General features: G+C 42.3%; 1 protein-coding gene across 3 annotated transcripts in view; it reads right to left on the bottom strand.

Moving 5' to 3' along the window:
- Lrch1 (leucine rich repeats and calponin homology domain containing 1) overlaps positions 1 to 19,041 on the bottom strand; it is a 181,717-nt gene extending 162,676 nt beyond the window's left edge. For all 3 annotated transcript variants that reach the window (XM_076871935.1, XM_076871933.1, XM_076871934.1), the window contains exon 1: positions 18,529 to 19,041. In XM_076871935.1, coding sequence (XP_076728050.1) covers positions 18,529 to 18,835 — 307 coding nt within the window. In that variant the 5' untranslated portion in view covers positions 18,836 to 19,041. The remainder of the gene's footprint in view (positions 1 to 18,528) is intronic.
- Between the last annotated feature and the right edge of the window lie 6,067 nt (positions 19,042 to 25,108).

Here is a 25,108-nt window from a genome sequence, read left to right as displayed (position 1 = left end):
CAACAAATAAAGTTATCATTATATTATATTATTATTATTATTATTACTACTACGACTAATTGGAGAAGAAAGACATGAAATGTGAGAACCATCAAGGGTCCACTCAGTCACTGTAACTTCCTGTTACAGACCACAAGATGGAGGTGAAGGGTGGGAGAGAGGCTGGGGCTAGGGGAACTGCAGTAAGAACAGGAGCTGCCAATCTGAGAATGACGGACAGGGACCAGAGGAGGGGAGGGTTGTGACTGTTTCCTTTTCTGTTCTGTGCTACCTGGTAAATGCAGGGGAAAGGCATCTTAACGTAAAATGGAGCCACTTAACCTGGAACAATGGGGACACTAAAGAAAAGGCCCTTGAGGAAGGCAAAAGGAAACCCCAGTAGGAGAAGCAGGGTGGTGTCAGAGGCACCAGCTGAGCCTGGGTGGGCAGGCAGGAGAGAGCCAGGGGAGGGGCCTGGGCAGGAAGGGTGCAGGATCACAGTTGTGACTGGGGAAGGTGGGAAGTGACAGGCCACATGATCCCAGGGCTACAGGACACAACCTGGGAAGCTAGCCAGAGCGTTCCACTGTCCCCAGCAAAGGGCAGTTCACTTTGACAGGCACCTGGTGGAAAAGGAGGTTCATATTTCAAACCCTGGCTACTCCACTCCTCCATGGGGATCCTGAGCAAGCTACTTAGCACCTGTGAACTTCAGTCCATACACGGCAGTGAGGAAATTTAAGGCTGGGGAGGAGAACGTGAGATCATATCTGCAGTGTCTGGCATTCAGTAGGTACTAAATGAATGCCTTGGACTTGGTTGGCTAACATCATTCCAGTGTTCCTGGGAAACTTGGCTCAGCATCAGTGTTTTCTAACAATAAAATAAAATGCCACTTATTATAAACAGAATTGAAATATTTTGTGAGTTAAAAGCCTTAATAACCTACTTCAAATAAAAGAAAATGAGATCAAAGCGCCTGTCCACTAAAATAGAAATATCAGTCTTCTAAAAGTGGGTACTGATTCAGTTGTAAGGCTCCAATTATCGTGTATTTTAAAAACAGCTTGCCACACACAGGAGAAATGAGAATTTTTTTTAAATGGTGCTGAGAAAAATTGGTTATCCATAAATAGAAAGAATAAAACTAGATCTCTCTCATCCTGCACAAAAGTCAACTCAAAATGGATCAAGGACCTAGGAACTGAACCAGAAACTTGGCAAATGCTACAAGAAAAATGTAGAATCAGCTCTCCATCACTTAGGCACAGGTAATGATTTCCTTAAAGAACTCCTAAAGCTCAGAAAATAAAACCAAGAATTAACAAATAACATGGCATCAAATTAAAAAGTTTCTATACAGCAAAGGAAATAAGAGTGTGACGAGATAACCTAGGATAACCTAGATAACCCAGCTACTCTTCCGACAGAGGGTTAATATCCAGAACATATAAAAAACTCAAAAATATTACCTCCAAAAACCCAAATGGCTCAGTCAATAAATGAGCAAATGAACTAAACAGACACTTCTCAAAAGAAGAAATTCAAATGGCCAAAAAAAAATATGAAAAAATGTTTGACATTTTTCGCAATCAGGGAAACGCTAATCAGATACTACGCTGCAATTTCATCTCACTCCACTTAGAATAGCAGCTATCAAGAATACAAATAATAAATGCTGGAGAGGATATGGAGAAAAACGAACATTTTTACACTATTGGTGGGACTGTAAATTAGAACAGCCACCATGGAAATCAGTATGGAAGTTCCTCAAAAGACTAGGAATGGAACCACATGATCCAGCTAGGCAATTCCTCGATATTTATCCAAAATAATTAAAATCAGCATACTATTGTGATGCAGGCATGACCACATTACAGCAGGGGCAATTCACAAGAGCCAGATTATGAAACCAGCCTAGGTATCTGTCAACGGAGGAATGGGTAAAGATAATGTGGACTATATACACAATGGAGTTTTATTCCGACATGAAGAATGAAATTATGCCATTTGTAGAAAAATGAATGGAACTTGAAAGCATTATGTGAAGCAAAACAAGCCAAACTCAGAAAATCAAGGGTCCTATGTTTTCTCACCTATGTGGAAGCTAGAGAAAAGAAAGGGAAATAAAAGGTGAGAGATGGGTGTCTCATGAAAACAGAAAGGAGAAAAAGGAGGGGAGGAGGAAGGGAGGTGCAATGAAATGAAACTGACCAAATTATACTGTTACATTGTTTGCAGAAACAAATATCAAACAATGAGTTCTGCTATTTCATATAATTATCAAGCGCTAATTTAAAAAAAAAAGAAAAGAAAAGAAAACAGAAAAAAAACCCTAGCTTGTCCACTGGGAATCAGCAGCAGGCACACAGCTTAAAAAAGTATTGGAAATGTTCTACTTTTTAAGCTGGATAGTGCATACATAGATGTATTTTAGTGTATTTGATCCAGTTATGATTTCCATACAATAAAATGCACCCATTTCAAGCATGGCATTCTGGTAAATGTATGCACCTGTGTACCCATCATGGCAAGGAACACTGCCATCATCCCCACACCCTTTTTCAAGTGACTGACTCCCCACCTCTAGTCCCATCTGTTTTCTGTCACCATGTCTACATTATTGTCATTATTTAAATCATGTCGACATACTGTGTAGACTCCTTTCTATGTATTTGATATTTTATAATTTTAAAAGTATTGCTATATTTAGCCAGCTAAAGTTCACAACAACTGCCAAAGACCTTAAGGAGAGGGTTTCTTGGCATGAAAATTAAAAGAGAAATCAGCCAAGTCCAGTAATTCTTTCAAATGACACAATTCTGGGCAACTGACAAAAGGTGACCAGCCTATGCTAGTCTAATCGTGAACTTGATCTGATAAGACTGGCTGAGGGACACAGGCAAGCTACTTCACCTGTCTCCATTTCTATTTATTTTCAAAAGATGGTATCTAGCAGCAGGTACACAGCTTTAAAAAGTATTGGAAATGCTCTACTTTTTAAGCTGGATAGTGCATACATAGATGTATGACGCATGCCTGTAAACCCAGTGACTCAGGTGGCTGAGGCAGGAGGATCATGAATTGGAGACCAGTTCGGGCAACATAGTGACACCCTGCCTTAAAATAAAAAAATAAAAATAAAAAGAGCTAGGGATATAGCTCAGTAGTAGAGCACCCCTGGTTCAATCCCCAGTATCAATTAAAGAAAAAAAAAAAAAAGGTATCTACCATCTGCCATGCCCTGTATATGTGGGAAGACCAAACAATGTATCCAACTGGGATGTGTTAAAAGGGGGTGCTAATATTAATTAGGCCACGACAAGAGTACAAACCCAGACTGCTTATGACAACCTGGACTGAGGATCAACCTACTATGAGCATCCTCTAAGAGCACCTCTAGCGATGTCCAAAATCACCTCATGTTCTCTCAGAACACATAAAGAGTGTTGCATGGATTTAGCAAAGTGATGACGGAAAGCAGGCGTCATTTATCCAAGGGTGATAGAGCTCGTCCAATCCCATCTACCTTGTGGTGTTCAGACGCTGTACACAGGCTGCTCAAGGAAAGAAGGGGTCTGACACTCAGGGACACCAGAGAAAACACACACTGAAACCATGAGAGCACTCCTAGACGGACTGAGGCTGCCTGCCTATGAAAGCTCTTAGCTGGGTTCCACTGTCTCTGTCACTCAGCCTTGGAGGCCAACATCAAGGCCTCTATTAGGGCATCTTACCTCCACACTCCCACTGCGCAAATGTCATATTGAGACACCAGCCTTCATTAACATACCGATTCCAAGGAAGGAGCCTGGGTGATTGTGGGGGGAGTACAAAAGCAGGTCTTCACAGCTGCCCACTTGGTTTTATAAAATAGATCAGATTTAGGAAATGCACACACATAAAGTTACCGCATAGTACCCTTTAAAGTACTGCACAGACAAAAGAACGTATTAACTGTAAATATCAGAACAAAGTGTAAAACTACTGGAATGATGGATACAATTAAAACCATTTGGATTTATCCAGGCTGTCTAAAGAAAAAACAAAAAAACAGAAAACCAAAAACCACACATAACTGCCTTAAATTGCATGCAGAGATATTATCCACACCTCTGAGGGAAATGCACAAAGACAGATCTAGTTACCTTCAATTGCACAAGCAGATTCCTTTAAATTAGATTCAAATTGCATACTAGCAAAAAAATTTTGGCTTTTAGCCATCATTTCTGCATAATCTTCTGCTGCCCTGCTATTCATTTATAAGATTTTAAAATAATATTAATTAGTGTATTGAAAAAAATTCATTTTTAGAAATAAAATCAATGTTGCACTCCATTTGTGTACGATGAACTGAAATGCATTCTGCTGTCATGTACAACTAAGTCGAACAAATAAAAAATTCAAAAAAAATCAATGATTCTTAATACATAAAACTGCTTTTAGAAAATAATCATTTGTATTACAAAAAGAATGTTCAAGAAAGAAAACTTACTGGTGTTTTACCCAACAGCTGTTAATTTCTCATTGGAGAGAAATCACTCTGAGAGACCCTAAACCTAGCGGTGATGCTGCTCAACAAATGATGGCCCTTTCCTTTTCCTTATAGCATCTTCAGGATGATGCTGAAGGATCAGGATCGTAAGGTTTTTAATGAAATAACTTCTGATTAAATCTCAAAATAAAGGTCAGTTACCAGTAACACAATGAGAAAGAGACAGATTTGGATCTTTGTTTTTACTCCTGAATCTCCACCTTCTCAAAGGCATGTCCTCACTTCTTACTGAAACATTGGATGCACATCCTCAGAGAGGTCTCCAGGAACATAAAGATCCCCAAACTGGTTTTTGCCGAGAGCATGAAAAAAATGATCAGTGTCTTTACTTCCAATCTGGAGGAGCATTTGGTTAATTGCAGGACTCTTCCAGAAGGTGCAGAGATGCACCCCAAGTGCTCCTCTTGAGAGCCCACTCAGCCCTCCGTCCCAGCCCTCCAAGCCTGAGGACAAAATGAAAGTCACCAGCACCTTGCACCTAAATACCTAAAGTGGCCCAGGAATGCGGCTCCCCATCCTCCACTGTGAGAATCTGGAGCTCATCCTTCTCTATTAGATTTGTTCCCCTCGGGATTTCTCTGTCCTGGTGAAAATCAAACCAGACCAAAGAACACTGTTAAACTGAGGGGAAAAGAGCAAAAGCTCAGGAGAAGATCCTGGCTCAACCAGATCAGAGGCGAAACGCATAACGCAAGGGAATCTCTTCCCCATCCAGTGTCTTCTGCCTTCCCTACAATCCTCCCAAAAGAATAGAAACGAGGCCCACACACAAACTGAGCACACCCCCTTCAAGCTTTTTGAATATTGAGATTATTTGATTAATGTCATAATATTTCTAGGAAGTTAACCTTCCTGTGCCTTATAAGATTGAATATCTTTTCTAAAAATATGCAGTCTCAGAAGAGTGGAAAAATCAGTGCCAGGCAATGACCTGAGCAGTTGACACATAATCCTTTCATTTCCTTCACCCAATAATCCTATGATTACTACCCCCATTTATGAGGGGGAAACCAAGGTCCAGTGAAGGGATCATGAAGCCATGATCTGGAAGAGCCAAGACAAAGCCCCAACCACTATCTATGCTCTTAGCCACCATGCTAATGACATGCTAACAACTGCCTACTTTTTATTTGATTGAAGAAAACCATACCACCTAGCCCTGTGGACATCAACAACAAAAGGAGGCTTTAGTAGGTCACTCACTGGGGACCAGGCCTGCTCAGGGTACTGCATCTTACTTTGTATATCAACATAAGTTGATTTACCCAAGGGGTAAAGAGCATTTTTGCTTTTAACAAATTATAAACCTGAGCTTCAGAGAGATGCAATAACTTCCCTCCAATTGTAAAATTAACAATTGGGAGATAATACGAGAAATGAAAAATTAATTCAGGAAGTGTCTAAATCCTGGCTGTCCCCCTCAGGTGGGTGGTCTCGGCCCTGCGCCATCCTGCATAGTGGTCTCTCTTGACTCCAGAGCTGACTTCTGCGGATTCCTGGCTTATGCCAAACCTGGCTCCCAACACCAACGTGGAGGGATACCCAGTTGCTGGACCCACTGACCAAACAGCCTCAGACAGGGGTCAGGCAACTCTGGCTCTTGGTAGAAACAACCAGAAGGGAGAGAATCACCCTCCAGGGACAGGAGCCCACTTCTCCAGATTCAGGGTATCACCTCAGAACTGAGGCAGCATTTTTCCAAAGAAACAATAAGAAAGTAACCACTAACCCAAAGGCTCATGTCTGCAGGGTTAAATAGCCTTCCTGGGTGGATAAGAGAACCCAATCCCTGCTACTACAATGTCTCCACAGGAAAATGTCTTCCCACTTTTAAAACACAAGGTCACCCTGAAAAACCTTCCCTGTCCTCTGGTTTGTGAGTCAGGGGCTGCCCAACATGGCTGTTAATGCTTGGAATCCAGTTTACAAGGAGCCTATGCGTGTCCCCCAACCACAGGCAGTAAAAGCCTGAACTAACGTGTTCAATCTGTAACCTCTGTTAGGCTCATGTCTAATTCTCCCCAGCTTTGGGCCATATGTTATTAAAGGTTCCACAGCATTTTCTGTTCTTTGCAGCCTGCTGCATGGCTGGCCTGGGTGGGTTTGACCTAAGAAGCGTACAGGAGAAAGGGGGGATCTTCCCTCCATCCCAGGGGAGACTCCGATTCCATAGACACAACCCTTTAATATGAGCCCATGAACTCTGCCTTGACGCTGGCACCTACCCCCCATCCTACTATGGGCCTTAGTCAACTATATAAGCTCTCTGAGCTTCAGTGTGTGCACAGCAACTAAATGAGGGAGAGATATGAATGGGTGGTTTCTAGGTTTCTAAACTCCCTTTTCAAACCCCAGTAGGGCTAGAAGTTATGGCAGGGCCACCTACTATGGAATACTTAACAAGCAATAAATGACTTAACAGGGGCTGGGGCTGGGGCTCAGCAGTAGAGTGCTCGTCTAGCATGTGCAAGGCCCTGAGTTAGATCCTCAGCACCACATAAAAATAAATAGAAAAACAAAGGCATAAAAAAATAAATAAATGATGTAACATGTATTTACATGTAAAGCGCTTGAAGCAAGACCCAGTGCCACCAAGAAAGCACTTGATAAGATCATATCATCTGTTGTTATATATAATCTCTGCGCCCCCCAAAATCTCTACTAAGACATACAATTATTACCTCTAATTTGAAGCTGACAAGTTTTATCTGGCCAAAGTGACACACTTATAAGTGACAAAGCCCAGACTTGGACCCAAATCTTTGAGGTTCAAAAGACCCAACTTTTAAACACTAAGTTATACTAATGAAAAAAGAGAGGCAAGAAGGCCCCTTTGGCTAAGGGTGGAAAGGCTTGATCTGAAAATGACAACGTTCACGGAAATACTCACAGGTGAAAACTACTTTCAAGTGTATTATTTCTTTAATCCTCACCAAATTCTGTGAAGTCGTTCAAACTACAACTCTTACTTTTTAATTAGCCGTTAGATCCTGACATATGATTGATGCTCAAAAAATGTCAAGCAGCTTTTCTTGATGTACTAATTTCTTTATTTGCTATGCAATATGACAGAATCCCTGCCCGTTTCCTTCATAATTCCTGACAACTCTCTTGACTTCCACAAGTCACAGTGCTTACCAAACAACTTCTCAATGTTCATGAGAAGCAATCTCACCATCACTGAGGGAAAAATGACTCTAGAGACTTGTCAGCAACCAAAGGGAAGATTCCAAATCCATGAGAAATGAGAGGAGGGCCCAAGTAAACTGGAGTTACCCACTTTTTTTTTTTAATGTTCATGTGGCTCTTCCCTCACTGTATAGCACATTCAAGTGCTCAATAGCATTTATTGAGACTCTAACCACAGGCCCAGGTGTTAGAGAAAATGCTATCTAGGTCCTGAGGAAGGGATGGTGTGTTAGTCCCATTTTCTGCTGCTATAACAAAATACCTGAGTACTTTAAAAAGAAAAAAAAAAATTTGTTAATCTTCCAGTTAGAAGATTGGAAGTTTGGAGGCTGGAAGTCCAAGATCAGGCAGCCCCACTGGGTCAGCCTCTAGTGAGAACCCTCTTGGCTATGTCACAACATGGTGATTAAGCAGAAATGGAAACAGTTGCACGCAGAAGCAGCCAAGTGCATGGGGAGACCTCATTTTGTAAAATCTCAGTGTCTACAGAACTAACGCAGGGGGTCTCACAAGAAGAACATTACTCTGTTCTGATTAACCTCTTGAAGGTTCCACCACCTCTCAGTATCACTGGGGACCAAATTATTTGTGTGAGCCTTTGGGGGACATGTTCAAGTCGCATTCAAACCAGAGAAGATGGTGAATGAGGTGGGCTTAATGCTGGAAGGGCAGCATAAAGGTCAGCCTGGTACAGGTCCAAGGTCAGTTTACCCAGGCAGGAGAGAGAGCAGCAGCTACCAGCTACCTCGGGGTGAGCAAGCAGGTAGTATGGGCTGAATTGTGTCCACCCAAAATTCACCTGGAAGCCCTAACCTCCAGTGCAACCGCAGCTGGAGACAGAGCCTTTAACGAGGTTCTATTAGGTCATCTGGATGAACCCCAGAGGAAAGCTGGACTCACCGTGAGATACCAAGGATGTATGTACACAGAGGACAGGCCACATACAGACACGTGGGGAAGATGGTCCTGTGCGAGTCAAGAGAGAAGTCAAACTGGCCAGCGCTTTCATCTTGGACTTCCAGTCTCCAGAACTGTGAGAAAGTAAACTTCTGTGGTGTGCGATCAAGGTGGCCCTAGCAGACTAACACAGTGGGCAATGCCGAGAAGTAAAAAGGCACCAGCTGAGAAATAAGGTCAGCACCAGGGGAATGAAAGCACAGCTAAATGTGCACAAAGACGGGAGAGGGGATCTCTCCATCTGAGATCATGTTAGAAAAGTGCAGAGACGAAGGGCAGAAAGAGGAGACAGAAGCACCAAGGCCCGTCTAGCGCTTCCTGTGATAGACATGGAAGACACACAAATCAGGAAGAGAAGTCAAATCTCTTTGAAGGAGGAAAACTTAAAACTGGGGAAAATACACTGTTTTTTTTTTTCCTTTTCTGAGGGAGTTGTGTCCCAACACCCCTGTGGATGCCTGAAAACATGGATGGAACTGAACCCTATATATACTATGCTTTTTTCCTTTGCATACATACCTTTGAAAAAAGTTTAATTTATGGATTAAGCACAATAAGAAAGTAACAATAGGGCTGGGGTTGTAGCTCTGTGCTACAGCACTTGCCTTGCATATATGAGGCACTGGGTTTGATCCTCAGCACCATGTAAAAATAAATAAATAAATAAACAAACAAATAAAAAGGAATGTGTCCATCTAAACTAAAAAAAAAGAAATTAACGATAACTAACATAAAATAGGAAAATTATGACAACGTACTGTAATAAAAGTTATGTGAATGTGGTTGTCTCTCTAGTCTCTCTAAAAATATCTGGGTACAGTAGTCACTCTTCTTGTGATGAAGTGAGATGATACAATGTCTATACGATGAGATGATGAGATGAAGTGAAATGAACGACAGGCATTGCGATGAGGCACTGAGCTACTACATAGGGGTTACTTGAACCAAGTGTTGGCAGACTGCATTAGGCCATTTGATAACCAAGATGGCCACTAAGTGACTAATGGGTAGGTAGCATATAGATCATGAATACTCTGCACAAAGAGATGATTCAGTCCCAGTGGGATGGAGCAGAAAGGCACTAGAGCTCATCACACTACCGAGAACAGCACACAATATGAAACTTATGAATGGCTTATTTCTGGAATTTTCCATTTAATATTCTGGGACTTCGGATGACTGCAGGTAACTGTAACCATGAATACATAAAACCATGAATAAGGAAAGACTACTGAACCAAAAGAAGGAGGCCACCAAGAAAATAATACAAAGATGCCTTAAGGCTAGGCATGATTCAATGCTGAGATGTCAAAGGAGAGGCTGGCAGGGAGGCTGTGGAGAGGCCTGGAGAGGCTGAAGTGAGTAGGAGGTAAGCAGAATCTCACAGGTCAGTGAGAAGTGAGGACAGGAGGTGAATGAGCTAGAAACGCAAAATTAAGGCAGTCTAGAGGAGGGCAAGTCAGAAAGTCTGTTGATGGTACTATCTTTGAATTACCACTGTTGCCTACGGAGACAAAGGGAGTTAAATCAGAGCTAAGCTAACTGGACCAGGTGGGACATCCTGATGCTGTTCCTCACCCTACATGGCATAAACATCAAAAATAGGGAAGAATATTAGAGGAACACACTGTGTGGCAAAACTGTGTATAGGCACTACAGGGGTCAGCCGTCAAAAGCAAGGCCAGGTGGGAAGCCAGAGGATTAGAAAAACTAAGATGGGAGGCTTTCTCTGCACATTTGTCAAGAACAGTGAGGAGGAAATTTAGGAATCACTAAGCTGGGGGGAGCTCCGGCCCTGTTTCCTCTCACACCCTCCTCAGGTCCCCACCAGCAGATGGACAGAGGGAAACAGCAGGAGGAAGAAAAACAAACATCAGGAAGACCCTACAATCAGATTACATACCCTCCATGACTTAAAAATATCCTGTAAGAATTTCAGGTAGGGCAAGTTAAAGCTGTCTCTGCATCAAATTGTATGAACTCAGGAACAATAATCTCTTATTAAGAAAAAAAAAAGTACTATTATGAAAATCAAACATTGTTACTCTCTGATTTTGTTTTTTCCTCCCAAGTATATCCTCCTTTATGGCCAGCGTTGGAGGACATAGTTGGGGAAAACTACGAACATACACAAAAATCTAACTAAAAAGGCCTCTTCCTTCTCTTGCATTGCTGGAATAAGCAAAAGAAGCCAAATTCTCACAGTTGGTCAACTTTCTGTTCATGTAAACAAAATCACTTTATTTTTGAATTACTTTATGGGAACAGATGGTTCCCAAATGTAGTATTTCTTACTACAGAATATGGAAGCAATATCACCGAACTCTTAAATTCAGATGAAGAATAACACATGCATGCTGGGCATAGTGGCTCATGCCCATAATCCCAGCAATTTGGAAGGTGGAGGCAGGAAGATCACAAGTTCAAGGCCAGCCTCAACAACTTCACAAGACCCTATGTCAGAATTTAAAAATAAATAAATAAAGCTGGGGATGTAAGCTCAGTGGTGAAGTACTCCTGGGTTCAATCACCAGTACAATACAAAAACAAAAACGCAGCCGTACTGATGCTTGACTCTATCTTGGTAGGCCTACTTTTTCCCAAATTAAGTCATATTTGGAATTCTGACTTTTTTCCCCTCTTTCCTTTTTTGTTGGTTTATTTTGTTGGTTTTGGTTGGTTGGTTGGTTGGTTGGTTGGTTTTTGCTTTGTGAAACAATTCATATCACACACACACACACACACACACACACATACACACACACACAAAAAAAAAAAACCTGTCATAGCAAAATTCTGATATAAAAAAATCTTGCAGCAAAAGACAATAACAACAACAGAAGCCAGGCTTCCTATGAGTTATGCATAAATAAAAGCATCAGCTATGGTTGGGTCTGGTATCTTACATCCAGAAAACTTTTATGACAGATTATAATTTTATAACTAGATAATCACTGCAAAATAATCAAGGCAAAAACAATCTCCACCAACATAACATGCTCTTCCCATTGCTTATGTTACAGGCTAATTTATGGAAAAGCAAGAGCTACTAATCATACTTCTAGAATAATACCATACAATTAAAGGCCAGGAGACCTCTGGGAATTTTTGGTTTGTGCCAGTTCATAAAAGAACAGCCTAGGTTTGACTCTCATCCTTAAATTCCTTTTATTGAATAGTTTGTTAGTCAATTGACATCTTACTTTTCAGTGGGTGTACATTACGCCAAAATTTGGTGCATCTTACCATTGAACAATTTTTATTTTCAATTATTGACTAAATCTCCTTAATCCTGGCAACTGAAACAATTACTGGAAGAGTTCACAAATTGGTGGACTCATCCCAAGCCAGCTTTGCCTGATATCTCTCTGAGGCTGAAGTTCAATCCTTAAAAAAGCTGAACAAAATCTGGAAAGGAGCCTCACAAACAGGTAACAGCTTTCATGAGGCTTTGACCAAAGTTGAAGTGTCATGGCTTAATGAACTCACAGCCACCTTAGGCAGAACTGACAGCATTTCTGCATTTAATTTACTCAAGTCTCGGAAAGCACAGACAACGCAGCACAGGGCCAGCACAGGAGTAGGGACGGGGGTGACTAAGGGGAGATACAAAGAGTAAGTAAACAGTGCCTGGCTTAATTTATTTTTTAAATTATTTTTAGTTGTAGATGTACCCTATTACTTTATTTATTCACTTTTATGTGGTGCTGAGGATAAAACCCATTGCCTCACACTTGCTAGGCAAGCGCTCTACCACTGAGCCACAACCCCAGCTCCACATTTTTTTTAAAAAAGTCTTTACATTTATAAAAACAAAGGTGGGGGACAGAAAAGTACACACTAAGAGGGAACACCTTCTGTTCAAACAAGCAATGAAGAAGTTGAATGACCAGTCAGAAAAAGACTATGCACCCACCAAGACAGCAAGAGCAAAGGAAACAGATTTTTGAATTGACCAACATTGACATGAGTTTCCAAAGACATCTACCCTTAAATGTTGACACCAAACACTTACTAAGCCACAGCACAGAAAATTTCAATTTGCTTCAGCAACTCAAGAAAAATTGTGAGCAATTGAAATAAAAACTGTTAAATGGAAGGGTACGCCAAATTTGGGCCAAATTTATGCCCCTACCAAAAATCAAATGAGATATTTGTTGACTGACAAAGCTATCCAACAGAATCATTTCAATGATGAAGGGCAAAATCTTCTACAAACTGACACCAAAAAAAAAAAAAAAAAAAAATCCCCAGAAGTTTCCAGGCTTATAATTATATGTATTATATATATGTATACTATTCTAGAAGCATGATAAGTAAGCTCTTGCCTTTTCAATAAAGTAGCCTGCAACACAAACAATGAGAATAACCTGTTATATTGGCATAGACTGTTTTTGCCATTCCACAAACACATGGAAGCACATCTGGACATGATTCAAAACCACTCTCCATACAGAATCTTAGTGATTCTAAAAGCTTTTAAAATATAAGTCCTCTATATCTTAACAAGAGAGAAGTTAATCAACAAAAGAAAAAAATTATAATCAGAAGGGGAAAGGAAATAACTAATTGTTTATGAATAGATGGATATTTAAAATACTTGTAATAAAAAATAAATAAAATATAGGTAACGAATAAATACATTTTTAAAATTAGTGTCTGCCACAAAAATTGATAATTACTAATAACTAATATATTTAATTAGATAATTACGATAACCAGAACATTGAATTCAACAGAACAAAAATAATTCAAAAAATGTACCTTTAAAAGAACAATGAAAATACATGTGATTTCAAAAGTTTCAGTATGTTTAATAGTGAAAAATCTTTATGACCAAAATTATGGAACAGAGCATGTTGTTAAAATAGATTTCTTTATCAAGTCCTACATGACTTCCAATGACAGAAAAGTACTAATATCCAAGGACCTGGTGGCTAGAGGATGAGAGCAGGGTGGAGGACGTCCGCCTTCAGCAGATAAGTCACCCACAAATCTCAGGGAAAAGTCTTTGAATCAGTCATCTGAGAGAGCCAGCTCAGGCACTAAGTTGTCAGTCCCACAGGCTGACAAATCCCAGGCCTCAGCCATTTCCAGATTCCTCCAAGGGTCATAGGAGCCCTGCACTGTTACCCCATTACACAGTGCCAGTGGGTTGAGAGGATATGACCTGAGGGCAGACTTAAATGACCTCTCGTATTCAGAATCTTAGAATCTTAATGACAGGCATTCACTCCACATCTTGGAACCATTTTTCCAATAACAGAATGTCCGTGGGAATTTCTAACCAAATCCCATCCATCCAAATCCTACCTCTCCTATGGAAGTCTTTCCTAATCAATTTCACACAAAGAACCTTTCCCCTGCGTTCTGTACACAATGCTTAACAAATGCTATTTGGAGATTTATCACCTTGAGCTCCTTCCTGGCAGCTCCTGCAGCTTCCTGGAACTATTGCGTCTCATATATTACTACTGTCTTATCCTTTGCATCTACAGAAATCCATACCTGAACATAAAAAAAAATACACATTCAGGGCTGGGGGGAGAGCTCAGTGGTAGAGCACTTGCATAGCATGCATGAGGCTCTGGATTTGGTCCCTGGCACCACATACTCATAAAAGAAAACATTCACTCAAGTATTTCTATGCCACATTTTTATATTTCTCCTTGGACAAACTCTTCATTTCCCTTATAGTATTTCCTGCTTGCTCACAGTCAACTCACAAATACTGACAATAGCCAGTGTGAGGGTACATGCGTGTAATATAGCGAGTCCAGAGGCTGTGGCATGAAAATTGCAAGTTCAAGGCCTAGGCTGGGAAACCCTGTCTTAAAAACAAACAGACAAACAAATAAATAAATAGGGCTGGGATGTGGCTCAGTGGGAGCACCCCTGCATTCAGTTTCCAGTACTGGGGGGAAAATACTGATGATACCCCTCATCCTTAACAAGACCAGCTTTCAATGAATGTCCCACACTCCAAGCTTAAGTTTGTTCCTCTGCTTTAGAACTTCAGGCAATCAGTTTCAGATTACTATTCTTATTCCTCTTTCAGTCCACTTTACTTCAGTCATACAAACACCCTTTGGAATTTATCCATCCAAAATGACACTACTTAATAAATCAGCATAGGAAAAAAAAAAAAAAACGCTTTACTGATGGGCATCTTGTACTTTTTCTTTTCTTTTTTGATACTAGGGATTGAACTCAGGGGCACTCAACCACTGAGCCACATCTCCAGCCTAATTTTGTTATTTAGAGACCACTCACTTTTTTTAAATAAATATTTTTTAGTTTTAGGTGTACACAACATCTTTATTTTTATGTGGGGCTGAGAATCGAACCCAGTGCATCACACATGCTAGGGGAGTGCACTACCACTTGAGCCACATCCCCAGTCCCGCACCTCACTTTTGCTGAGGCTGGTTTTGAACTCTCGATCCTCCTGCCTCAGACTCCCAAGTTGCTGGAATTACAGACGTGCACCACCGTGCAGGGCACATCTTATACTTTTTATCAGGCCCAATTTTATACTTTAGTTTCTATCCATCGCAGTCATCATCATGCCCCTGTTACAGGCTACTGCAAGTCAATATAAACAGCCTATGTGTCTATGAAGCAAGTTTTACTTCTAGCCTTAACTCTTCCTACTCATCCTGCAAAATGAATTTCTTAATTTATCTCTTCATCCCTCCCTCCAACTAGAGTAAAAGCTTCACAGGAAGAAGAACAAGGTTTCTCTTTTGGACACTACTGAATCCCCTGTATCCACTTGTAGAGCTCAATAACTATTTACAGAAGAGATGGTGATTAAATGAATCTCCAGAACACCTCCCACATTCTGACCCTCTCCAATCTTTCCCTCTGCTTAACCAGAGATTGTCAAAAACAAACTCAGGGTCATGAGGCTGTCAGGATTCAAATCACTAGTTGGCCTCTAAGTAGGGATATAGTCTTGAGCCTGTGACCTGACTTCTCTCCATCCCAGTCTCCCCACCTGTAAAGGAAAATAAGACTATGCCAAGTGAGGACTGTGATAACGTAGATAAAGTTCTCAGCACATAAAAGTGCACACAGTAAGTGCTAATTGTGGCTCTTAGGTTTTGTCCATCTGGGTCAGTGCCATCTGTAGCACTGCATCTTTCCCCTTCTCATCTGCTACAAGACTAGCATCTCATAACAAAACTTATTTTGAAACAGAAGTAAACTAATGAGTCCAAAGTGAGAGCGTGAGAGTTTTTTCCTATGAATAAAGTATATGCACTTGAGTGACAGAGCTTACACTTCTACTGAGCAGTTCCAGCCTCTATGTTTCTGTGTTTACACCTTGGTTTTCAACTCTGCTCAGATATGCTACATTGCCCAAGAGTGCAGTTTTGCATAGGTGGCTGCCAGAAGAGTTACTTTTCACAGGACAACTTAACCAGGAGAAAAAGCTTGCTGTCACTCTCTCTCTGGCAAAATTCATGAAAATGTCTTTAAGAATTTTCATGTGATATTTTGATTTAAGAGATATTCTATAAGCCCAGGAGAAACAACTATCTTTGTTGCATATATTACTATTCAAACTTTCAACTCCACTAGAACTCTTCATTTGTAGGAAAGGTCAACATCATGCACGATGAAAATCCCTTTAACCCCTTACTTTATTTTGCTTTTTGCTCATCTAAATAAGGAACAGTGCTCACCTAAATATTTATTTAGAATAAAGAGAAGAATACATGTAGTTTACACGCAGCTTTTTACCTGAGTCAAAGATGTTTTGTAGAAGCAAATCTTTAATACCTTTTGGGTATTCAAATGTCATGGAAAATCACTGACTACTTTTTTCTCTTTATTAAGTGCCTACAAACTCAGGTGACATCTCTTTGCCCCTCTATCTCAAATAATATTGTATTTTGGGATGAGGAATTAAAGATTCTGAATTTTAACTAGTTCAAATTTTCTAAAAACTAAATATGTGCAAGTAAGATTCAAAATTAAAAACCTGCAAAACCCACAGCCTAAGCTGGCCACAAGCAAGCAGAGAACAGGAAGGAACATTTTTAAGCACCAACCTCACATAGCAAGGTCATAAGTGAAAGATGTGGTTCCCATTTAAAGCACTGGTTTTCTCAAAGAAATGCCAACACAACAAACACATCAGGTTCACCTAATTTGGTAATGAGCATCAGCATTACTGAAGAAGAGGAAGGACCCTGAGCCTTCCTGCAGAACTGGACAAACACATAGTATTATTGGTCCTGCTGGTCTCTGTTTTCTGCAGTCCTACACAACTATTCTATAATTCATGGTACACTCTATGGTAGAAGGGAGGTAGAAATTAATAGATTTTTTTGAAGTTAATGATTCAGGCAATTCTTGGACAACTTCTACTTGAGAAGATGAAACTAAAAGGTCCTATCAAAAGACAGCCCCCAGCTGCTAACAGCTCAACTCTGGAAATTCCCTGTCTTGCCCATTCCAGACTGTCCCTAAATCCAAATAACCAAGTTTAATGACCCTGGAGAGCATTTCTAGCTTCCAGTGAACTCAGAACTCCATCTAAATACTAGTTAAGGATCCCGATAAATGTTTATTGAATTAAAGGAGAAAAAGAGCACTGGAAACCTAGCATCCAAAAGCCACTGCCGGCTCCGTTGCCCCACCCCCTTCTTCCTCTATAAGAGAAAACTGGAAGATCTTGACCTAAGGGTCAAGTCATACAGGATCCAGGGGGCCTGACACTCAGCCAAGAGGTCTGGGCAGTAGCTCCAAAATGGGGCACCCACTGCCCTGAAAATGCTGGACACTTGCCAGGATACAAACCGTCCCCCAGAGAGCGGAACCGGATGGTCAGAAACCAAGTCAGTTCTGTACAGATCCCAAGGCCCCAATCCCATTCCACCACCCTGCTTCCTGTTTATGGGTCCCGCTCCTACCACTCCAACAACCAAAAAGAAAGCAGACGGCTCAGAACTATGTCAACACATGACATAACTTGAAAAAGCTGGCTGCTTATTGGCGCGAGTTACAACTTGCCGGGTTCACATCAGAGAACCGGCTCGCTTTAATTACTTTTCTTTTACCATATCATGCTAACCATCCAGAGCCCCCGCAAAAGGTCGCGTTACTGAAAACCAGGTAGTCCCGGTGATGGGAACCCTAATGTGTGGGCGGAGGGCGAAAAGCAAGGAAGGAGGGAATGGATTGCTTCCGAAACGACAGCCGACTAGGATTCACCGCGATCGCGGTGGCTACTTCCTCGCACAGGCGCAGGAAGAGGAAGGCTCGGCACCCCCTCGCAGGCGGCACCGAGTTGCCCGATCGCTCAGGGATGTCGCCGAGGGGGTCTCGCCGCGGCGCGTGGAAGCCCTCGGGTCGGACGAGGGCGTGCCACCTTTGTCTGGCTTTCCCCACCAGGATGGGCGACGCCTCGATGCAAAGAGGGTTTCACCGGGTTGGAGGCGCAAACGCGTCTGCCCTCGCTGGGGTTCCTGGCCATGCTCACGGCCCAGGAAGCCTGCTCAGTCGCTCAAATCCTTCCACTTCCACTCGGCGCTCAGTGCGCACCCGCAAGTCCCAGTCCCACGGCCACTTCCCACGGCGCGACAGACACTGGGTGGAGAGCCCGGGACCCGCGCACTCGGGCTCAGCAGCCAAGCACAATCCGGCCCTCCTGGCAACGTACTGTGGGGTGAGACAGGCCACCATACACTCTGCAGAACCTGCGCCCACGCGCCTGCTCCAGAGAACCCGCGCAGAACGGACCCCTAGCGCGATCAGATCTCACATTGGCCACCGCGTCGGGAAGACGCGACAGCCGGCCCCCCACACCCACTGCCTGCCCCTCGGCCTTCTCTCACCTGCCTGCACGGTGTCCGAGAGGTCATGCCCGGGGACCGCGGTCCTGGGAAATTCCTTCAATTTCCTGGCGCTAAGGTTCAAGCCCCCGGAGTTGGCCGCCTCCTCCAGCGCGCGCTCCAGACCCCGGTTCAAGGGCAGGTTGAAACCCCCGCTGCCGCCGCCGCCGCCGCCGCCGCCGCCGGTCCCGCCGCTGACTCCGGTTCCTCCGTGGTGCTGGTGGTGGTGGTGGGAATGATGATGTGGATGCAGGGTAGCAACGGAGAGGGCAGGGACGAAAGGTTGGGGTTCGTTTCCCGGCGTCGCCATCTTCTCCCGGGCCCCCCACCCCTCCCCGCCGCTCCTGCGGGGGGGTCACAGCTTTCCGCGGCGGGAAGACGGCAGCTGGGGCTGAGTCCCTGCTGTACTCCCCCGAAAGACGCTGGGAGTGCGGGAGGAGGCTGAGACCAAGCGCGCAGAATAGGGCGCGGACCGGGAGGCGGCAGTGGCAGCTGGGTCTTGAAGGTTTCCTGTCCCCGGGAAGCTAAGGACTGCGGCGGCGGCGGCGGCAGCGCGCATGTGTCTCCTCCGCCTGCTCCCTCCTCTTGCCGGCTTTCCCCTCCTCCGCCGCCTGCTCTCTCCTCCTCCTTCCCCCACGCCGTCTGTCCTGCCCGAGCCTACCCCCACGCGGAGCCCCGCCACCCGCCCCGAAATTGGAGCTGGACGCCTGTTCCGGGGTGACTTACAGTTAGGCGCCGAGCCTCTCTGGGCTTTCTTTTGCCGCCCGAGAGGTTCAGGGGCACCAGAGGCTTCAGTGGGGCTGAGAAAACAGCGGCGAGGTAATGGATGATATTTGAAATACAGTGAGATCATGGGGAAGAGAGTTATTCTGGCTGTTTGATCCAGAATTCCCCCAAAGGCAGTATTTCCTATGGGATGAGCCCACAGATGCCCCGGCATTTGGGTTTATAATGAGCCAGGCGCTAGTCTAGGAGGTCGTCTACAAAAATTCTCATTAAATCCAGGAACCCCATAAGTGGAAAAATTGCTTCCCTGCTGGGAGCGGTGGCTCACGCCTTTAATCCCAGCCACTCCAGAGACTCAGGAGATCTAACCCGCAGGATCTCAAGTTCGAGGCCAACCTGACCAATTTAGCGAGACCCAGTCTCAAAATAAAAAGGGCCGGAGCGGTGGTTCAGTGGTAAAGCGTCTCTGGGTGCAAATCCCTGGTACCGGGAAGGGGGAAAAAAAATTGCTTCCCTCAGTCTACAGAGGAAGTGAAGAAATTCATCTGAGGTCATCCCTGCAATCCGAGGCGGAGCTGGACTCAGACTCTAGGGTTGCCCCCTCTTTACTATACACCCCTGGGTCCAGATCCCAGCGCATATAGACAAATACGATTGGGGCATAATGGTTGCTGAGAGACAGTAGTAAGCTACAAACACAGAAAGGACTTCTGAAAAGGGGTCGTTTAATGATGGACAGAATTCATTGTCAATTGAGGGAGAGGACCTGGCTATGGCCTATTGAGCCTCAAATTGGGCGGTACCAGGAAAAGTTAGAAAGCTAGTGACTCTGTAAGTCTGTCACAGACTGAGACTGAGCCTGGGTACCGCCAAAGGGTCCTATAGAGCTGCTTCTCCTTTGCCCTGCGGCACAGAAGAACTGATAAATCTACATTCAAGCACGTGAATTCACGTTCTGCCACGGGCCAGGCCAAGGCTTGCAGGCCATAGGGGAGGACAGAACATATGTCACCTAAGGGCAGACCAGCTGCAAAACTAATAATCTTAGTCATTTCCTGGAGCTTCAGCTCCAACTCCTCTAGGGCCTTCATTTTTTTTTTTTTTTCTCTATATTCAAGGTTGGATCGTCCCTAGAAGGTGATGTGGCTTGATGAAATGAGGCTGTGAATGAAGTATGAAAATAAAAATCCACATTCAGAGCAGGGAGTAGGAATGCAGAAGTGTGATGGCCTAGGCACCAGGCTGGAACGTGTGACTTAGAGGACTCAGCCTTGAAGTATGGTTTGATCTGTGTCACTTCCATTGACTGCACGCACACATAGTCGTTCTTAATTCTCACGGGATTCTTGGCTGAGTAAAATCATCTTCTCAGAAGAGACAAGCGCCACCTACTGGTAGACCCCCAAACTCTTCCTCCTTCCCCGCTTATTTTTAACCAGCAATTTGGATGATGGCTACAGGCTCTTTTCATGTTTTTGTCTTGAGTATCTTCCAAACATTTAACAAAGTAACAATCGAAAGTATTGAGAAAGGGGGAAAATAGGGATATTTTCTGTTCAAAATGTTGACTGTTAGAAGAAAATGATTGATTTAATCGATAGATTTTAAAAAATGAAGCCTTTAAAAAATTATTCTAACTCCCAGAAAAGATACCATATCAACAAGACTTTCACGTTTAAGACCCAACTCTGGGGAACATGGTGGCATTCATCTGTAATCCCAGCGACTGGGGAGGAAGGCCCGGCTGAGGCAAGAGAAGCACAAGTTCGAGGCCAGCTTGGTCAACTTAGGGAGCCTCTATTGCAAAATTTCTTTAAAAAAAATAATAAAATAAAAGTTTGAGAGATGTAGCCTAGGTACAGAATGACCCTGAGATCAATCCCCAGGTGGGAGGAGGGGACCTTCTAAGTCTTGCTTGAAATGTGGAGTTCTGGGCAATTTCATAAAAACCAAAATTATTAAGAATTAAGAATGGGAGACAGGTTTGGGGTGATTGTTCCCCACATGCATCTCTGGAAATCAGCAAGAATTCTCTTTTGAATTCTCTTTGAGAGAATTCAGCATAGACTGAAGGGTGGGCCTGGTCCATCATGTTTGTTCTTCATGGATTCCACTACCTGCTCCAACCAAACTAACTGGACAAGAGACACTGACACAAGGTCCAGCTATTATTGGCCGCGGATAGGGTCACCCCTCAAACTCTCCACTGAAGATTGGAGAGAAATACATGGAGACCAGAATTAAATAAAAACAGGTATTTGAACTCAAAGGTCACAGAATCAGGGCTTGTTTACATTTATTTATCTTGATGTTCTCTAACTCCTTTGCTTCCATTTTCTCTTTCCTAAAAAGGTGCAAGACTCTTTCCTGATCAACAATGCCCTTTTCTGGTTACTTCCTCATCATCTCATTACTAAAGTATTCTCTTTGTACCACATCTGTCAATATTTATCTGTCAATATTTATGTGTAAACAATCAGGGCATGTTATATTCATAACTTTCAAAGGCCTTTTCATTTTATGTGCTGCCTACATGATTCAGTAAGTAATGTCTTAGATATTTGTATGCTATAATGCAACTAATACCACAAAAAAAGAATTTCTCTAAATATAATAAGTTTTACTATCTTGGACATGTTTCAGAGTTTTCCAATATTCCAAATCATTGATCTGTGATAGTTGGTGGCAAAGTGACTCTAACAAGATGAGAAAAATTTGAAGCATGTCCTGAGTTTTTTTTTTTTTTTTTTAATAAAAGTGAATTATCTGATTTCAAGAATTGCATATAATTGTGAGACGGTACTTTTCCTTTTTTGTGTGGGGGGGGGGCGGGTAGGAAAAAAAAGAAACAATGGCAATAATAATTTGTACTGTTAGTATCCTTTTTGAAAAAAATAGAAGTAGGTGACTAGAGTCAGTTAACAATTGTTTTCATGTTATTTACCTGTGAAATCGAAAAGCCTGGAAAGTACTTGCCTGGACTGTTGGTTTTCTTAAAAAGGGAGTTCCTCATATGTACAGGCAGCTGCCTTCAAGCATTTTCTCAAGCTGTGCTCACACCCACTGTGATTTAATGTAATGCCACTTATCTCCGTGGGAGTTGGTTGGTTTGGGCCTTCACCTCCTTCACCTTCATGCCCTTTTGTTTTATAGGGCTTCTTGATCTAGAAATTATTGTAAGTCTGATACTTTTAAGTCTTCTACATTGTACCAGCTCTAGCTTTTTACCTTCTCTGTCCCAATATGCCCAATCAAAAACCTCAGTCCCTTCAAAGGGGCTTGCTATTCCTTCTCATGGAGCAAAGAAGCATCCTGCCCCCATCTCCTTATTCTCTCCCAAACTGAAGCAAAACAGGAGCTCCTGGACCAGGCCTCCCTTCTAGGTCAGCTGCTACCAAATAAACTGTAGAATCTGGGTCATTAATAAAAAAAATTCCCAGGCTGGGGTTGTATCTCAGTGGTAGAGCACTTGTCGAGCATGTGTGAGGCACTGGGTTTGATTCTCAGCAACACATGTAAATAAATAAATAAAAATAAAGATCTACTGACAACTAAAATGTACATACATACATGTATGTATATAAATGAAAAAAATTCCCACATAAGCTTTCTTCTGGAACCACTCTCTGAATGTCAACAGAGGAATAGAGTGCATAACGTCAGAATTATCTATGTCTTAGACTTTTATTTTTTTTCATGAATATTCTTGGACCCATGATGAAATGCCAATTTGGGGGACCTATTAGTATTTTCAAATCAATACTTTTAAAAATTATATATGAGATATTATTATCAATTGTATGGCAGAGACAACATTCTGAGCTAGAACTTGTGAGGCATAGTAGCATCTTGAAAGAAACTGTGTGGAAAATAGAACCTGGACCATTCAGGATAAAAAGCTGATTGCCACAAAAATAATATCTTTGGCTTAATGAGATTGAGATCTCCCCAAGTAAATTGTAAGGGAAAAAAATGTCAGTGAGCAATAGCCAGTCCTCTACTTCCTCAGTAATTTTAAAAAATATCTTTTAAAAAATATCTTATTTAGAGACAGGCTCTCGCTGAGTTGCTTAGGGCCTCACTAAGTTGCTGAGGCTGGCTTTGAATTCATGATCCTCCTGCCTCAACCTCCCATGACATTTGGATTACAGGCATGCGCCACCATGCACAGTGGTTTATTAAGAGGTAGCCAGAGGAAGTCCCCAGAAAACAAATGAAATGTACCAGCTAACAGGACTTAAACTTACAAAGAAATTGTTTTTATGTAATTGGCTTTTTAAAAGATATTAATGTAAATGTTAGAATAATATTTAACAATAGCTTTACCATAATTGATTCACCTACATTGCACACATGTACCATGTTATTGATTTATATAGAGGCATATTATGTTATTGGCTTGTAATGTAATGAATACATGAATTATTTGAGAAACAAATTATCTATTTATAAATATATCGTTGAACTTTCATGGATACACTGAAGTACCATTACCCAGTGTGTGTGTCCCTCTGAAGCTTAGTTCTCTAGGCTGCTGGTAGGCATTATTTTACTATAGGACCTCTCAGAGACTTTGGTGTGCTACAAATGTACATTGTGAATATACATATTCACATGTAGTTTTGTCACATATATTTAGCCCCAAAAAAATCTGTTTGAAAAACTGTTATCCACAGACCACACTTTGGAAACCCTAGACTGGGATAATCTCACTCATTAATGTTATCTGTAATATATCACAATTCAACAGATCAAAATTTACCACCCAATCAATACTTAACATGATGCCAGATGTCACTAAATAGCATCTCCTCAGCAGATACTTCTCAGGCCTATTGTCCATTAGGTAGGTGTTAAAAGAATGAAAAAGTTTTCCTACTTGCATAGAACTAAAGCATTACTTTTTATATTCCCCAAAGGCAGCTTTTAAGACTATGGATGTCAATCCAGGGATATTTTTCAATTCAAGGTTGTCATTTGTGCCTAGTCAGATTCAGAACAGTCCCCAGTGTGACTATTCCTCCTGAATTTAATAGGAAATGCATTCCAGCTACGATATCACTAAGCATCCTATATCCAGATGATGTCATTACTGTTCCTATTATACATTAGATGTTGAGAACCTCCAGTTATTTCTCAGATCTTTCAGGTGCATATTTAAAAAGGGTCACACCTGAACTTAGGAAATAAGGCTGGACCATGAAGTGATAGGGACATGGCCATTTCGTCCTTGTCTCCTGCAAACCAGGGCAACCCACCACAGTTCAGAAACAGGATAGTTAGGACTCAGCTCAATTTCTGGTTGATGCAGAGAGAGCAAAGTCAGGATTAGTGGGATTGGCCTTAAGGAACAGACCAGGAAGGAAATTCATCCCAATGAAAGGGGAGAGTACAGGAATTCTTTACCGCAACAGTGAGTGCTATCTGCAGGTCTGGTCATAGTCACTAGAAGCCCCAGACAGTCTAGTAAGAGCAAAGATATTCTAAGGTCCTGTAGACTAAAACTATTTCAAGCCAGTGCCTGGAAATATATATGGTAGTGTCCATCTCTGGCAGAAATGTCCAATAGATAAACAGGACCATAGCCCAGCTGTCTGGGATTCAAGACATGGCTCTAGTCATAGTGGTGAGCTGTAGTCTAACCATGATGCACTAGTACAACACAGGATGTCTCTGCAAGGATGGACAAGAGACTAATAGTGGTTACTTATGGGAAAGAAAACTTGGAGGACAGGAGGGGACCTTTCTTTTATCACCGTTTTGTTTGGTTTAAATGCTTCATCTTGTGGATCTGTAACTTTTGTAAAACTTTTTTTTTTAATTATACTTTAAAAATACCAGTTAAGGAGGCTGAACT

Source organism: Callospermophilus lateralis, chromosome 12 (assembly GCF_048772815.1).
Source record: "Callospermophilus lateralis isolate mCalLat2 chromosome 12, mCalLat2.hap1, whole genome shotgun sequence".
NCBI lineage: Eukaryota > Metazoa > Chordata > Mammalia > Rodentia > Sciuridae > Callospermophilus > Callospermophilus lateralis.
This window is presented reverse-complemented; position numbering and strand designations above follow the sequence as displayed.